At 36.6% G+C, this 18,875-nt stretch overlaps 1 protein-coding gene across 2 annotated transcripts in view; it reads left to right on the forward strand.

The window, feature by feature from the left end:
- Positions 1-13,352: 13,352 nt before the first annotated feature.
- The window catches only part of PRKCI (protein kinase C, iota), a 53,713-nt gene continuing 48,190 nt past the window's right edge, over positions 13,353-18,875 (forward strand). For both annotated transcript variants that reach the window (XM_014533606.1, XM_014533607.1), the window contains exon 1: positions 13,353-13,493. In XM_014533606.1, coding sequence (XP_014389092.1) covers positions 13,379-13,493 — 115 coding nt within the window. In that variant the 5' untranslated portion in view covers positions 13,353-13,378. The remainder of the gene's footprint in view (positions 13,494-18,875) is intronic.

Raw genomic sequence — 18,875 nt, forward strand, 5'->3', positions numbered from 1 at the left:
TGGGGGGGCCAAGCTGGGGACTCGGGATGGGTGACCGAGTGGCCGGGGGAGGAGCATGGGGCGCTGGGTGGGAGCACCCTCAGAGGGTGGTGCGGGGCGCGTCCGGGAGTCGCGTGGCTGAGGGTCCCGAGTAGGGTCCCAGGGAGGAGCCTTGGAATCGAGCAGGTCCACCTGGTGGGTAGGATGGACTCGCCTGATGGGAAATTTACACGGGTTTAGAGGTCGTGAAGTCCGGACGTGTGGTTCGGAGTTGAGAGTGGACTCCGAGTGATGCCTCGGTGAACTAAGTTTGCTGTGGGCTGCAAAGACGGGGCTCCAGTGTGCTGGCCCTTTGGGTTTCCAGCAGGCCCAGGGCCTCTGGTTCTCTAAGTCGGGTTTCCTTCCTTGCCTAGGAAGGAGAGTTCACCAAGTGTATCTGGACTGTGGTCCGGCTGCCAGAAAATTAGACATAGCAGTTATTATTGAAGAGTAGAGTCGATGCGTTTTTGGGGATGTGCATTGGGTATTTATGTCTCCAAGATTAGATTGTGCATGCGTAAAGTTTTGTGAACGCTTCCCTGTCAGGGTTGTTGCTTCATGGATCTTCCCATAGGGTGAGACCATGCAAGGTGAGAAGAGGAGGAGGCTAGACACAGCTGGAAAATCTGTGATCTTTATTCATATTATTATCTAAGTTATAATTACTGTGGTTTACCAGAAATAATCCAGTCCTGAGATTGTTGTATTAAATCATAGTCCATCATAATCAGTGACCTGAAGTGTCCCCATTCCCTTGGATTCAGTTGTGGTTTTTAAATTTCTTTGATATAATTATATGTAGGAGAAGTAGAAAGGTGAAATGTTAGTGTGAGAATAAAGGGTTGAAGCTAAGGGTTAACAGAAAACCCAACCGTCTTGGCATGTCTTAACTGCTTGTCCAAGCAGAAATAAATTGCTTTAAAAAACTCAGGCACTGGGAGGTTGAAACTGCAATGCATACTTGTACATTCCTGAAAGGATCAGTGAAGATAGCAAACTTTCAAAATGCCTCTCCTTTTGATTTCAAAGAAAATATAAACCCCTAAATGTTACTGACTGATGTAAGGACATACTAGTTTACTTTGTTTGCTGCCATGAGGTCTCTGACCTGTGTGTATCAGCTTGACTCTATTCAGAAGTTGTTCACAGGTATTATTTTGGACAATATCAGTGTTTTTGTTTAAATTGATCAGGGAGGTCTTTGTTTGTTAATTTTCCCAAGGATATTTTTCCTATTGATTTTTAGAGAGAGTGAAAGGGTGGGGAGGGGGAGAGGGAAGAGAGAGAGACATTAATGTGAGAGAGACACATCGATTGGTTGTCTCTTGAATGCACCCCAACTGGGGCCAGGGATCAAGCCTATTACCCATGTATCTGCCCTTGACCAGGAATTGAACCCACGACCCTTCTGTGCGGGACTGATGCTCTAACCACTGGGAACACCAGCCAGGGAGATCAAGGAGGTCTTGATTTTAAAACAATGCCAAGAATGGTGTGTAGGTTTTTTTTTTTTGTTTTTAAATGGTTTATAGTTGTCACAGTTGACTTGAGGATGCTCAGCTATGAATTTTGCATTATGGGAAAAAAGTTTTGCTTCTTTTATCTTACCTTTAATTTAATAGATACTTCACTTTAGAGTGTGTTCCATTTTATAAAGTCTACACTTCATGAGTTGTTAGGTACAGAGCATGAAATACAGTACCTGGTTGTTTTTTTAAGGTATCTGATTATTGGTAGTTTAAAAGGTAGATTAAAAAATGAATATACACACATGGTAGGAGAGTGCAAATTGTACAGATGTAAAATAAAAAGTGTTCCCCATCTCACCTTCCCAACCTCCAGAGGTAACTACTGTTGACAGTTGATTTCTGGTTCTTCTGGAGGTTGCCATTATTATTTTAAAGGTTATAGTTCTGTTTTGTGATTTATCAACTTTAGATAATATCTTTTGATACTCTGAAAGATGAGAAACTGGATGCATACTACCTTTTGCTTTTTCTCCCCCTGGTGCCTCTCAATTTTTAATGTTAGTCTATTGTTTTTAGTTTTCTGATTTACCTTTATGACTTAAAATATATAAATTCTTGACTTATTAAATATGGATAGTTTTCAATTATTCCAACTATGGAAGATGAAGAAACTGGTGCTTCTTTGTTCCCATTTTTATTAGTTTGACAAATGTACATAGGCCTAATTAGTAAATTAAAATCATTGTAAGCTTTTCCTTTGGAAAGAAATCAAAGTATGCTATACTTTAGGAATGTATTATCATATTTTCTTGGCTCATTACCCTTTTAATGCTTGACTAAAATTTCTCCAAGACATTCAAGCTAACATTTTCTTTGTTTTATTTTATACCTATGAATTTTTGCTAAGGAATGAATCTCTTGCCCTTTAGTGCTTTTAATTTAATGAAAGCTTTCTAATAGTGCCTTCATTTCAAGCCTCATTTAAAGACAACATCAACACTCTAAATTGTACCAATTTCTGCCCTCTGAAATTAGATCTGTTAAGATTATATGTTTTTAACAATAGTCTAAATGGATGGTTATGATATTACAGTCACCTGCACATTACTGCAGATGAAACTAAAATATGAGTCACCAATGAGGATAGTTAATAAACAGGTTGGCTAACTAGAACACCTACCTGATTTTAAAATAAAAATCCTTCTTGTCAAGAAATGTAAGGACAATCTGCATTGGGAAAAAAAGTATTTTTGTTTCAGATTTTCTGAATAGCTATTATCCAAGAGCTTTCCCCTTATTTCCTTTTAACAATATTTCTATCCAGTAAATGTTGAATCTTGGAATAGCAGCATTTTGTAGTGATTAAATGGCCCTCTCCTTTCAAAGATGTGTATAGTGTTAGCATTCTGTTAAATTTCTTTTTAGTACAAATGTGATGTCTCCTAGCTATCACAGACATTTAATTAGATTTTTTCCTAGTTTTTAAGCACTGAGACTCTGATTTTATTGGAGCCCACCTGAGAGTGCCTGTCTCACAGCCTGAACCCCTCTTTCCTTGCCACGGTAGCTTGTCAGTGAGTGGCCTTAGTTCCGAGGAAGAGAAACAGGTTTTGTTGGTTAGTGATAGATTGCCATTGGATGTGATTATCCTTATATGAAATTACTTGTTATTATGGGATCAAATTTAACTACTAATTTCTTTACATTATAAGTGTTTAGGAAATTTTGCAAAAAGCTTATAAAAAGTGCTTTTTAAACACTGCCGTTGAGCAGTTACAACAATCCAGAGGATTCTTTGTGTGCACATCTACAGATAAAAAGATTGTTAACTCCTTGCATATTTGGAATGTATAGCTGGTTCAGTGAAGAAATCGGCAGGATTTTTTTTTTTTTACTGTTAACAAGTCTTGACAAGACTTGTTTTTTAAAGTATTGCAACATAATTTTAGTGATATACTTTAGTAATGGTTCTAAGGAAATAAAAATAGTGTATGGAGTTGAGGATTGGGGGAATGTTAGTTATTGGTCCTAGAGCTTCTGCATGACACCTAACCATAGAGCAATCGATCCACAGCTTTACTGGGGAGAGAGAAAGGACATGGTAGCCTGGTGCCAAAAACCAAAACCCAAACAACCCTCTCAGAAATTTGAATGAGATGATACGGAGATAAGTTGCTTGTTAGCAGTGAGGACTAAGCTGAAGAGTTGAGGGAGAGGCTGGTGAGCCCAGGACCGACCATGTGCAAGATCTAATGAAGCAGAGCAGAAAGAAACAGTTCTCTACAGAAAATTCTCCCTGCGGGGCCGATGTGGTTCAGTATTTGAGCGTTCACCCATGAACAAGGTCATGGTTCGATTCCCAGTCAGGGCACATGCCCGGGTTTCAGGCTAAATCCCTAGTAGGAGTGTGCAGGAGGCAGCTGATCGAAGTTTCTTCTCATCATTGGTGTTTCTCTCTCCCTTTCCCTTCCTCTCTGAAATCAATAAAAACATACATATTTAAATTTTTTTTCCCTAGAGGTCCAGGATAGCTTTCTAATACAACTCCCAAACCTCTTTTTAAGGTAACTTGAATGTTGTTGTTTTTTTTAATGATTGAAATGGACCTTGTTAAAACATGAATTTTAAAAATTCCAGACTTGCTTATGATTTCACATATTACTTAAATGTGTTTGAATTCAATGTAATAAACTTGTTGGCCCTAGACGGTGTGGCTCAGTTGGTTAGAGCATTGTCCTGTGCACCAAAGGGTCACAGTTTTGGTTCCCAGTCAGGACACATACCCTGGTTGCAGGTTCGATCCCCAGTTGGGGGGCGTACAGGAGGCAAACAATCAATGTTTTTCTCTCTTTCTTCCTCTCCCTTTCTCCCTCTCCCTCTATCTTCCTCTCTCTCTAGAATCAATGAAAAGCATATCCTCGGTGAGGATTAAAAATATATATATATATATTGTTGAACACCTACTATAAGCCAGGCGTGTGGTGCTAGGGTGGACACAGAGGATAATTACAAGGCTCTGCCCTTGAGGAACTAAGAAACTTATAGGAGGAAAGACATAGAAGAGTTAATAAATGTGTGTGTAAGGTATTTGCAGGGATGGATGTTGGAGAGGAGCTTGGGGTGAGGGAAGCCTTCCTAGAGGATGAAATGTTTGAGGCTTTTATTTTTAAATATATATATATATATTTATTGATTTCAGAGAGGAAGGGAGAGGGAGAGAGGGATAGAAACATCAATGATGAGAGAGAATTATTGATTGGCTTCCTCCTGCACGCCCCCTACTGGGAATCCAGCCCGCAACCTAGGCAAGTGCCCTGACTAGGAATTGAATTCAGGACCTCTTGGTCCATGGGATGACGCTCAATCCACCGAGCCACACCAGCCGGACTATAGTTAATTTTAATGTATGTTATGGAAAGACCCATTTCATTAATTTTCTGTTTCCAGATTTTCTTGGCTATTCTTGTATATTTTCTCTTCCAGATGAATTTTTGAAGATTTTTATAGGTTCTCCCCCCCAAAAAATAAATAAATCTTACTGGCATTTTGATTTGGAATTGCATTGAATTTATAGACTAATTTGAGAACTGCTAGTTTTATAATATTCAGCTGTCTTACAGCTACTAGTATCTGGTATTTAATACCTATTTATTAATTTCTTTCATGTTTTTCAGTAAGGTTCCCATCCCATAGGTCTTGCACATTTCCTGGTAAGTTTATTCTTAGATAGTTTATCATTCTTTTATAAATTTCTGTTGCTTTTATTCCATTTTATTATATACCATCAAATTTTGTATGCTTAAGTCAAACTGGCCACCTTATTAGTTCTAATTTCTTAGTTAACTGTCTTAGAATTTAGAGGTAGAAAATGCCATCTGCAAAAAACAGTTTTGCCTTTGTTTTCTATATATCTCATTTATTTTTCTTTTTTTTTAAATATATTTTTATTGATTTCAGAGAGGAAGGAAGAGGGAGAGAGAGATAGAAACATCCATGATGAGAGAGAATCATTGATCGGCTGCCTCCCGCACACCCCCCACTGGGGATCAAGCCCGCAACCTGGGCATGTGCCCTTGGCTGGAATCAAAACTAGGACCCTTTAGTCCACAGGTCAATGCTCTATCCACTGAGCCAAACCAGGTAGGGCTCATTTATTTTTCTTATCTTAACCGTATGGCTAGGTTTTCCAGACAGTGTTGAATTTTAGCAGTGATCGATTATTTAATGAAATATGATCAATATCTAGAAAAATGTAATAAATTATGTTCAAAGATACCCAGTCTCCTTTTTGCCCTTGAAGTATGTTAATTAAAGAGTATAGGAACTAACTTTCGTGATGTACCCACATGTTCCAAGAACTGTGATAGGTTTTGCACTTACTTTTATTTAATTTTCACATATTCAGAGGTATATATTATTATCTCCATTTTATGGATGTTAACATTGAAGCTGAATAAGCCACAGAGAAATTTCTTTTTTCCCTTTTACTATATTAGTAGGGCTTTTTAAGTTAACTTTTTTGTTTTATTGTCAGATTCATATTCACAGTTATTCTTTTGGAGTCAATTTTCGATCTCCTTTATTACTTAAAACGGTTTATGACTTTTTATAATTAACAATTAACTTTACGGTTGATACTTTGAGATTGTATGAATATTCTATTCCTCCAAAACCTTTCACCCATGGTTTTACCATCCATGGATAACCCTGCCTAAGTCTATTATATTGGTGATTCCAAATACTTTTATTTCTGATTATACATTTAAGGAGAAAAGCTTATGTTGAGATAGCAAAAGGGCTGAATGTGGTTCTCTGTATTTATTTCTAAAAGCAATTAGTCCTAAGGAAAAACTTTAGATTCTGTATTTTAGAACATAGGAACATAACGAATGTCTTCAGAAGTTCAGTAGCAAAATAAAAAATGCACTTTTTTTCTTTTTAAAAAATTTAGCTAAAACTGTACCTGAATTTGTCGTTTTGGGAAACTTTGTGGCGAAGCAGACTATATTCTGTTGAAGACTAGTAGTAGGAGGTAATTTATGTAACACTGAAGTTAAGAAAAAAAATCTTTCCTGCATAATTTGTTTTATACCTTTAAAATGTAATAACTTTATTTTGCAGTTCATTTTTAGCTTTGCTACTATGATAAGGATTTGGTGATTACGGAGTGTATGAACATGGTGTTTTCCCAATTACTTAGAGAAGTGTTTATAAAACTCCCTTAAATATTTTAGTTTCTGGAACTTAAGGAGTGGCAGTTGATAAAGCACGACTCCTTCACTGAGTCTCTTTAGGAAGTATGTATTCATGTTTTCTAAGGATTGCACAGATTTTTAAAAAATATTTGTATGTTCTGATAAATATTTTTTAGCTCTTGAGAAAAATAAGATTTCTGAAAAATCCCTGTTGTTTATAGACATGCTTACATATGTGTTAATTTGTAACTCCATGTGGACCTGAATAAGGAAGTGATAGCTTGAGGATGTCTGATCATACTAATTATTTTCTCCTTGCATTCAAAAATGATAATGTCACACTTGTTTTTGCCAAAGAAATTTTATGGGAGCCTTTCCTTCTCTTCTGATTTAATTCTAAAATACATTTCTGCCAACCCTTACCCTCTCGCACTAATAACCTTGAGCATATTTTGAAAGAAAAATTGCTTTAAGGTAGGCAGATTCTCTGTAATGTCATTAGAAGAAGGAACTGTTTTCTATTTAAAAATTTTTAAATATTTAAAACAATAATTTATAGAAGTTATTCAAAATAAGTTTTATATTTCATTTATATTTATTTTATTAGAAAGTAAGTTTTATAATCATCCATTTACATGGTAGAAAAGTTAATAATTATACCATTAAGCATGGGGGAGGTGTAGACTGGGACTGGGGGACAGGGGCAGGCTGGGAGACGGCAATGGTGGGAAAAGGGGACATACATAATACTTTCAACAATAAAGAATTAAAAACAATAATACTCCTACCATTCAGAAGGGTCTAAGTACAAAGTACATCTTCTTTCCATTTCTAGTCTCAGCCAAATCCCCAGTTCCACCACCCAGAGTTAATTACTTTTAAAATTTTGTTTTGTTTTAATATATTTATTGATTAATATGAATGATGACGAATTTAACACTTCTTCATTATCTTCTCATCTGACTATTTTTAATCCTTCTTGTGGTTACATTTATAATTTAAATAATATATCTTATCCTGCTTTTCTTTTTTCTTTTTAAACAAAAAAAATTTTAAAGTGTACACTTCAGTAGTATTAACTACATCCATATTGTTGTGCAACCAATCTCCAGAATTTTGTGTTTTGCAAAACTGAAACTCTGTCCTTAGTGAACTACTCCCCATTTCCCTTCCCCACAACACCTGATAACTACTATTCTGTTTTCTGTTTCTATGAATTTGATTAGTCTAGATCAGACGTGGGCAAACTACGGCCCTCGGGCCGGATCCGGCCCGTTTGAAATGAATAAAACTAAAAAAAAAAAAAGACCGTACCCTTTTATGTAATGATGTTTACTTTGAATTTATATTAGTTCACACAAACATTCCATCCATGCTTTTGTTCCGGCCCTCCGGTCCAGTTTAAGAACCCATTGTGGCCCTCGAGTCAAAAAGTTTGCCCACCCCTGGTCTAGATACTTCATGTAAGTGCAATCAATACAGTATTTGTCTTTTTGTGACTGGCCTTTTTCAAGTCAAGGTTTATCTATGTTGTAGCATGTGCCAGAATTTCCTTACATTTCAAAACGGAATAGTCCTTTAGTCATATATATATATATATATATACATACATACATATATATATATACACACACAATTTTATTTATTAATCTGTTGATGGACATTTGGGTTGCTCCCATGTTTTGGCTATTGTGAATAATGCTGCCATGAACATGGGCGTCCAAATATCTGGTGGAGTATCTGCTTTCAGTTCTTTTGGACATATACCCAGAAGTGGACTTGCTGGATTATACAGAAATTTCATTTTTACATTTCCACCAACAATGCAACAATTTTTCTCCACATCCTTGTCAACACTTGTTATTCTGTGTGCTTTTTTAAATAGTCAGCACCCTAATGGGTGTGCAGTGATACTTCATTATGGTTTCGATATGCATTTTCCCAATGATTAGCGATGTTGAACATGTTTTCATAAATTTGTTGGCCATTTGTATATCCTCTTTGAAGAAATATATGTTCCAAGTTCTTTGCCCATTTTTGTATTACTAGTTTAGCTACAGTACTGACTCTCCACTAGGAAAGGAACGTTTTTGAATTTATACTTCCATTCATTTTTTCATATCATGATTTTTCTTAGTAATTTTTGCATTGTAAAGGTTTATAACATTATTCTACTCTTTAACTCATAGTTTTTTCTTTAAAGCGATTTAAAAAAGAATTTATAATGAATGCTTATGTAAGTGTTATGCACTTGAAGATTCCAGGTGATGTGATTAGATGCTTAGAGGAGGGAAAAGTAATCTTGTGTCAATAAAACTTCTCTTTTTTAAGGTTCCTCTTAACTCTTGTTGTTTGGGGCTGGTATGGTTCTGGGGTCAATTTTATCCCATCTGTTTTCAATCCTCTAGGACTTTCTCATAGTTCCTGGTATGCTGTTTGTGCCTTTTTTTGTTTTCGAAGCCTTTGATAATTTGTCATTTCAGTGGGCCCGTAGGATGAAAAGATATAGATGTGTGTTCCCTCTACCTTATTAAACCAGAAGCATCTGAGTTTTGCTTTTAGAAGGTTGGGTTATTTTTATCTCTCTAATGAGGTTTCACTTCTATTTAAATTATTCTATGAATACATAACTTTTTTTTTTTTTTTACCAAACCCACAACCAGGGCGTGTGCCCTGACCGGGAATCGAACCATGACCTCCTGGTTCATAGGTCGATGCTCAACCCCTGAACCATACCAGCCGGGCTATTTTTTAAAATTTATTCAATACATATAGAGTATGCTTTATGCACTATTCTAAATACTATAAAGATGAATTCACTTAATCCATTAAATCTTTATAATACCATATGAGGTGTTATTATTCCTATTTTATAAATGATGAAGTTGAGCCACAGAGAAGTTAAGTAACTCACATAAGGATACACAGCTGGTAAGTAATAGAGCCTTGATGCAAACCCAAGCATCCTGGCTTTAGCTCTCATGGTCTGAACCATTATACTTTGGCTGCCTCTTATATGCCATTCCTCTTTTCTGGAATGCTTTTTATTTTTACATTTCCCTTGCTTTCTTTAGAGTACAGCATGTGACACCTCCATTCATTTAACGTATATATTAAGTGAGCGTCCATTCTGGACCAGACACTGCTTTAGGTATTGGTGATATAGCAGTGAGCAAAACAGAGTTCCTGCTCTCATGGATTTTACATTTAGTTGGAGGAGACATAAAATATGTATAATTTATATATGTTGGCAATGTATTTTTTTCTGAAGAATCAAAAAATTAATTACCTTCAGGTATTAAAGTAGACTAATTTCCAAAACAAGGATTACATTTTTCATTAGCCGATCTCTTAAAGGTGTGATTGACTGTTTGTATCCATTATATTTTTTGTCAAAACAATATCACCTGATAATAGCTGGTGTGGAAAGTTGTGTCTCAGATTAGCATGAAGGAGATTTATACAGGAGGACTCTTAGAATCGATAGCTATGGAGGAAGAGGGAAGGGAAGGGAGCAAGCTTAGGTAGGAAAGACTCAAGATGCTCTGAAATCTCAACAGATACCTTAGTTAACCCTCCAGAGAGTGAGTTCTGAAGAGGAGTTCACACTTCAGAGCTTTCCTGAGTCACATCTAGGGCCTTTTTATACCCCCACATCGAATTAGTCATTGGTTGTGGGCTGTTTCTAGGAAGGGGGTGTGATCATATGCAAAGAGTGAAATCTCTGAAGGAGGCTGACAACTGGGGATTGTCTGCTGGTAATACTTCCAGAAGCTGGTATAATACATGCTCCATTGCTAATGGGTGAATCTGGGGGCGGGGAGTGCGGAGGGGGAAGGTCAGATTAAAGCATCCACCATGAGGTTATTTGAAGATTTGGATTTTAATTCATATTCTATTTTCTGTCTGTGAGACACTGGCAGATAGTGTTCTAGAGTTGAAAGTGTTTTACTTTTTAAATTGGTAAAATAGGATTAGTATGTCTAGTTTGATGGTTATTTTGAAGATTATGTAAGATAAAGTTTGTTTAAATGCCTGGAACATACTCAGTATTCTATAACTGTTTATAGGCAAAAGAAACAGTGATATTCCCTTGTCATAAGTACATCTTCTGGAAGATGGATTTCTCCTAGAAAGTATTTCTTCTATATTTAGTTAAGAAATATTTGAGTCCTAATTATGTCACTGGTTATGTGAATATATTTAAAAGTCCAAAATTTGTGTCTTCCAGTTGTTTACAATTTAGTTGAGGATGTGTTATCAGTATATGATGAGTTAAATAACAAAAGGTGGAACATAAAATACATGTTGGACAGGTTTAGAAATATAGACCATTGGGCTTGTTCCGTTGAAAAAGGTTTAATGGAAGTTGTGTTGAAGTGCCTGTTAAGATTGATCCCCATCTCCCTCCATAAACTGAGCCTTAAACTGAGGAAATGTCAGGATTAAAGATTGGATCATCAAGGTCTTATGTTTGAGGATTGTGAGTTAAACCAGATATTTGTAGTAATTTGTGTTGGGAATGATGGGATCAAGTTGAGAATAGAAATTAGAACCAGATTATCAAGAGTCTTAAATACTACAGAGAGTTGGAATTACAGATTTAGGAGATCCCTACATAGAGATAATAGTTAAAACATTGAATGTGCAGTAGGTTTGAGAGAGAGTTGGAATAAATGAAGGAATAATAGAGCGGGTGTAAAGAATATCTTGTGATTGAAGACAAAAGTGTTCAGAATATAGTAGAAAGAGAGCTAGGGTAGCATACTGTTAAGAAAGCCAAGGCAAGAGGGTTCTTAGAAGAAGGGGCAGAAAACCATGAGATACTTAGGAAGAGAATGATTATCAAAAAAAGGCCATTCAATTTCTATGCTTGGCTCTCTGCTTACCATTAATAGCCCCTAAAACTGCAGTTTTAACTTTTTTTTTGCAGATGACTGAAATTTTTAATTTCTTATTTCCTGCTCTATGCTCCAAATACTTGGGTTTATTCACAGTTCCTAACACAGTGTCATTTCCTTCATTTCTTCAAACAAATATTTATCAAGTAACCATTCTGTGTTAGGCATTATGTTGGCCACTAGGAATATAATGAGCTTACATTGTAGCTGGGGTAGGCGGTGGACTACAAACATTGGTTTATAGGTCTGATGGTAGAAGAGGTAGCCAGGGCCAGTTCACAGAGGGCCTTGAAGACACTAGGGACTTTGGATTTTACTCTGCATGAGAGACAAAAGACATTTGAAGAGTTTAAAATAGAGGAAGCACATGAACTACATTAACTTTGTAAACCCTTAGAACAGAGTGTGACACATAGAGACAGTTATGTAAGTGTTCCCTTAGAGTCATTCTGTCTGTTTAACTTACCTTTGGAAGGATGACTACTATATGATTAAATCATAGGCTTCGCATGGCTTCTTGGGAGAAACCCCAGGCTTCTGCTTAAAACATCTTTTTTATTTATTTTATTTTTTCCATCACGATTTATCCCCTCTATGCCCTCTTCCACCTCCACCCACCCCTCCTCTCCACAATCACCACACTGTTGTCCATGTCCATGAGTTCTCTCTCTTTTTTTTTCCCCTCAATCTCTCCCGTTTGCTTGGTAGTTCAGTTTGCTCATTAAATTCCATGTATGAGCGAAATTATATGGTACTTATCTTTCTCTGACTGGCTTATTTCACTTAGCATAATGTTCTCCAGGCTCATCCATGCTTTTGCAAAGAGTAAATTTTCTTCCATTTTACACAGAGTAGTATTCCATTGTGTAAATGTACCACAGCTTTTTATTTTATTTTTTAATACGTTTTTATTGATTTCAGAGAGGAAGGGAGAGGGAGAGAGAGAGATAGAAACATCAATGGTAAGAGAGAATCACTGATCGGCTGCTTCCTGCATGACTTCCAGTGGGGTCAAGCCTGCAACCTGGGCATGTGCCCTGACCGGGAATTGAACCGTGACCTCCTGGTTCATAGGTCCACATTCAACCACTGAGTACCACAGCTTTTTTATCCACTTATCTACTTTTTGTTACATTTTGAGTTTTATAATGAATGGCTGCTAGGTGGACTTACATACTATTGCTTACACATTTATGTCTATTCTTATATTTTTTGAGTATCCACCTTAAAATATTAATCATTTAAAAGCCAATTTTGGCAAATAGGGATTTTTTGGGAAAACGGTGAACATGAAGGTGTGAGATCTAAAAATTATGACATAGAAAGAATGGTTGACAGTCTTATTGGTGGTTAATCTGTGGAAGTTAGGGCTGAGGAAGAGGATACGACAGACCTTTGTCAAATTATTGAAGGGCCATTTCTTGGACAAAGGATAGACTTTTTGAGAAGGGGATACCTGGGACTAGTGATTGGAACAGTTTTCTGTTAAATATAAGGCAGAAGCCATTCATCCATGGAGTGCAATGCCTAATAGAAGAGTGATCTTCTGATAATGAATATTAAAGCAAAGGTGGGACTACCATCTGTCAGAGCTGTTATGTGGAGACTGAATTAAATTGGTTTCTTACCAATTTAATTTTTACTTTGCACAGATAGTTTCCTGGAAGCAACACATGTTGATGCACATACAAAATAGCTGAAGTCCATCAAGTCGTCAGGCATTCAGTAATGTGTAGAGCATTATTCATTTTAATCATTGTCTAACTCAGAACGCCCTTTCTTTTTCAGGGATATCATGATAACACACTTTGAACCTTCCATCTCCTTTGAGGGCCTTTGCAATGAGGTTCGAGACATGTGTTCTTTTGACAATGAACAGCTCTTTACCATGAAATGGATCGATGAGGAAGGTGAGTGGTAAAGAGAGGACTGCAAGTGTAAGCATTTGATTTAGATGCTATTCTTGTCATTTATTTTTAAAACATAATAGAAGTCCTTATTAATTTAAGGGGAGGGGAGGTATACTACAAATTTGATGCCATTCTTATTTTTCTGTAAGTATTTAAATTGAAAGACTACCAAAGAGTACCATCTTTGTTTTGCCCTTTTTACCCTAAAATAGAGTGAAATCAGTGTGACTTTTTTCCAGCAATAAGATAAATATCTCATCAAATAGTATTACATTTTACTTTAATTTTGAATTTGTATTGTCTTATATTTTAAGTGACCTTTAATAATTTGACAGTATTTTTTACTGTATATTACTTTAAAGAAAATGTTATGGAATAAAAGTGATTGTGACAAACATTATTTCAAAGACTGCGGCAGAAATGCCATACCTTACTGACTTGTACTCAAAAAGCATTTATTGAGTATCTGTGTGTCGAGGATAGTATTTTTCTATCCCCACACTCACAGTCTCATGGGGAGACAGACATGTGAGGTGTTGTGGAATACAAAGGAAGTAGCATCAACATATGCCTGAAGTCTCTGTGATGTTTGAACTAAACTGTAACAAAGAGTAAAAGTTTTTGCAGTGGAGGAGGTAAGGGAAAAACCGTTTACAGTGAAGATATAAAAAGGCACAGAGGTAAGAACATGGTATGTGGGGAAGAGCATTAATTCACTGTGTGGGAGTGGTGTGAGGTATGAACTTGAGCTAGATCCTTGCTACTCAAAGTGTGGTCTGCAGAACTTAGTAGAAAGGGAATCTCAGGCCCCATTACAGACCACTGAATCAGAATCTTTATTTTAATAGGAGTTATTTTCAGGTGAGTTGCATGAATTCCTGAAGGCTTTGCAAGCCACATTTGACTTTATTTTGCATGATGGAATGTCACTGAAGTGTAGTTAAAAGATCTTTCCCGGCTGGTGAGGCTTAGTTGTTGAGCGTCAGCCTAGGAACCAGGAGGTCACGGGTTTGATTCCCAGTCAGGGCACATGCCCGGTTTGCAGGCTCGATCCCTAGTGGGGGAGGGGGGGTGCAGGAGGCAGCTGATCAATGATTCTCTCATTGATGTTTCTATCTTTCTCTGCTTCTCCCTTCCTCTCTGAAATCAACAAACATTATATTTTAAAAAACTGATTTAGAGACAATTCATTAAAATATCTTATAGTACTCTTATATTTTGTATTATCTTTGCTTGGAGAATTCTGTTCCCAGATTGTCACATGGCTTTCTCTTCCTTGTCATTCAGGTCTTAACTCAAATGTCATGTCCTCCAAGAAGCCTTTTAGCCCTATTCACTTTGCATCTTATTTGTATGGTAAAATGCAAGCTCCATGAGAGCAGAGATCATGGTTCACTGTGTAACTCCAGTACCTAGGGCGGTACTCAGTAATAGTATGCACACAAAATTGTGACCTGTATGAAAGCTTAATACCAGGCCTTTCCATAGTGTAGTTCTATGTTTATTATGGGAGAATTAAGCATTGAGAGTAGCAAATTTTAGGTAACAGATTCACATAGTAAATTCAATTAATTATCTGATGAAATAGTCTTACCCTTTTATAATACAGTTCATAGTTTTTCTCTCTAAATAGCTATTAGGTGTCCTAATGTTCTGGGGGAAAACAAGAAAACTATAGCCTTTGCCTCATTCAAATAAAAAAGTTAAACTTTCCATTAATGTTTGTTGATTCCCTTCTTGCCCTGGTTAATTTCTGATACCAGTCTTTTCTTGATTGTAGGCATACAGAGCCAGTAGTAATTATTATTATTATTATTATTTTAAAAAATATATTTTATTGATTTTTTACAGAGAGGAAGGGATAGGGATAGAGAGCTAGAAACATCGATGAGAGAGAAGCATCGATCAGCGGCCTCCTGCACACCCCCTACTGGGGATGTGCCCGCAGCCAAGGCACATGCCCTTGACCGGAATCGAACCTGGGACCCTTCAGTCCCCAGGCCGACGCTCCATCCAGTGAGCCAAACCAGCTAGGGCGAATTATTTTTGAGTTTCTTGCAATTACCTTTCAGTTGTAGTTTTGTCACCTTTGTTTTTGGCCACATAGGCATTTGGGACATGCTTATCTGGAGAAAAAGTTTTCTCTAGGATGTGTGGAAGAAAGAACTATAATTTTATTTCTCTGGTTTATGAGAAACACTGTTCTAGAAGCTAAACTTTTAATTGTGGGGTTTTATATTAGAGTAAATAAAGATCATACGCTTACTTCATTCCTTTAAACAGATTTATGGCAACCACCCTTTTTCCTTGTGTTCAAAACGAGTTCTACTGATTTGTTTTGATGTACATGTGGAAAAACTGGTTTGTTTAATGGAACTAAAGACTTTAGAATGAATAGTAAAATTTTGTAATAATCATAACCCCTTTTCTCATACGTACTGTGAGAGAGTGTGGAGCAGAGAATGATAAATGTGACTTTTTAATTCATCATTTTAAAACTGTGGCCATTTTTCCTTAAGGATGCACTTTTTATATTTACAACCTAATAATATTTTCTAACCTTCTAATTTATTCAGGGTTTGATTACCTGGTTTAAATTTCACTATGTTTCTTTCTGTTCTTTCTCTTTTACTAGAAAGTTAACCTTTGGACATTTTGTTTCTTATTGAAGTTTTTATTAAGGATATTGGGTCATAGGTTCGATTCTGGGTCAGGGCACCTGCAGGCTTGATCCCCAGCAGGGGGCATGCAGGATGTTCATGATTCTCCCTTCCTCTCTCTCTAAAATCAATTAAAACATGATTTGTGTGAAGGAAAAAGTAACTCTGGGCATCCTCAGATCCCCAGAAATAGTTGCTATAAACAAATTGACGATGTATTTTTCTGTGAATATACAACTAGAAAGGACATGGTAATAGGTCTTTTTCTTTTTTACAAAAAGACTGATGTTGTACAAGCTATAATTTAATGTGCTTTTTCACTTAACATCTTGTGGCTATTTTTTCCTATCAGTGCATAGAGATTTATCTTGTTCCTCTTAAAATGTTGTGTGGTATTATAACATGGTTGTACCCTAATTTATTTAACTAGTTCCCTTTTGATAGGTATTTGGATTGTTTGTAAAGTCATTATAAAAAATATTGGTGCAAAGAATATGTGTGTGCACTTGTAGATTTTTGGGGGCACCTGTAGTGTATTATCTCTAGGGTAAATTCCCTGAAATGGAATGTGTCCTTGACGATAGATGTACTATATTGACCACCAAAAATATTGTACTTTTGTTATACTTTCACCAATAGCATATGTGAATTCTTTTTTTATATATATATACCCTGTAAAAGACTATGTGAGGGGAAAAATTGAAAATGATTTGCAGTGAGACTTGGAGAGGATGTTATTTGGATATAGCTCTTTAAATTCATGTCCTATTGGTTTAGATAAGTTAGATTCATGGACATTTAAAATGAATATAATCATTCTTTGGCATAAAAGTATGGAGTTTTTCTGAATTCTGGGAGCTTAAACTTCTTCCTGGCTTGTATTATAAAACTCATGTGGTATTAGGAGAGGAAATTGAGTGTCAAGGTGTAACAAAACCAAACTTAAGATAGTAAGGAACATACTTCTTTTATGTGATATTTTCCAAGCATCTTTAGTCTGGTGTAATTTTAGCTGGTGTGCTGAGAACTAAAATAGCAAATCATTCTTCAGACTTTTTCTTGATCACCCCACACTATATACTAATTTTGGCAATCATGTCAGTGAGGAAAACTTTTTGACTGAATGTCTAGTTATTGTTATTTCAATTACTTTAATAGCAGTATTATGGCTTCAAACCTGGTAATTAAAAAATGAAATCAGTATCAGTAAGAAAAAGCATCTAAGTACCCTTGAGCAGATCTCTTTGTAACTCTTATTTTCCTCCTGCTTCCTTCAACATTTCTTGTAGTGGATGGAGGCTTGCTGGTGATGAATTCTTTCAGCTATTCATGTCTTTATTTCATATTTTTAAGAAATGGCTTTATTGGGTAGTGGGCACACAATATAACATCAGGATGATATATCATAGAATTGTATACTTGAAACCTATATAATTTTTTTTTCCTTTTAAAATTCATCTTTATTGTTGAGAGTATTACAGATATCTTCTCTTTTCTCCCATTGTTCCTTTTATTAGCCAATGTGACCCCAATAAATTTAATTAAAAATAAAACGGCTTGCCCTGGCCGGTTTGGCTCACTGGATAGAGCGTCGGCCTGGGGACTGAGGGGTCCCGGGTTCAATTCCGGTCAAGGGCATGTACCTTGGTTGCAGGCACATCCTCGGTGGGGGGTGTGCAGGAGGCAGCTGATCGATGCTTCTCTCTCATCTAACTCTCTATTCCTCTCCCTTCCTCTCTGTAAAAAATCAATAAAATATATTTAAAAAAAATAAAAAATAAAATGGCTTTATTGAGGTATAGTTGACATACAACAAACTATATGTTTAGAAGTGTCCTCTCCCTTCTCTGTAAAAAATCAATAAAATATATTTAAAAAAAATAAAAAATAAAATGGCTTTATTGAGGTATAGTTGACATACAACAAACTATATGTTTAGAAGTGTACAATTTGAACCCGGCTGGTGATGCTCAGTGGTTGAGCACTGACTCATGGACCAGGAGGTCACGGTTCAATTCCTGGTCAGGACAATGCCCGGGTTGTGGGCTCGATCCCCAGTAAGGGGGCATGCGTTGATACCTTTGTAAAACTGTTTATGTCTGGTAATCCCTGGAAAGTCTTCCTGCACTCCCAGGCATAGCGCACTCCACGCAGAAGACAGCTGGCTTAGAAAAGTCCCCAAGTACTTCTCTTAGTTCTGGCCTCTGCAAAAGGATCAGACTAAGGCCCACCTGGAGAAACCCCTTGCAGTAGTGGGTTGGGGCTGAGTTGAGAGGTGAGGCAAGAGAGGCTCTAGGAGCCTGATAGGGCACCGGTGCTCCCAGACTGCAGTTTATGCTCTGGTTTTTGGGAAAGTCTGTCCTTGTTAGCATCCCATCTCCAATTGCATTGTATTCCTTCCCAAACTCTTCTCTCACTCATCCCTTCATCCCAGGCAACCACTGATCTGCTTTCTGTATATAAATAACAACGTATGTTGTTTTATGTGCTTTTAAATTCATATAAATGCCATTATTCAGCACATAATTCTGAAACTTCCCTTTCTCCACTGGGCATTATCTCTTGAGTTTCATTCTTGTGGAAGGAGAACAATTATATTCTCTTTTAAAAATTCTTTTAAAAAATATTTTATTGATTTTTTACAGAGAAGAAGGGAGAGGGATAGAGAGTTGGAAACATCGATGAGAGAGAAACATCGATCAGCTGCCTCCTGCACACCTCC

The sequence above is a fragment of the Myotis brandtii genome, unplaced genomic scaffold, assembly GCF_000412655.1.
Source record: "Myotis brandtii unplaced genomic scaffold, ASM41265v1 scaffold99, whole genome shotgun sequence".
Classification (NCBI taxonomy): domain Eukaryota; kingdom Metazoa; phylum Chordata; class Mammalia; order Chiroptera; family Vespertilionidae; genus Myotis; species Myotis brandtii.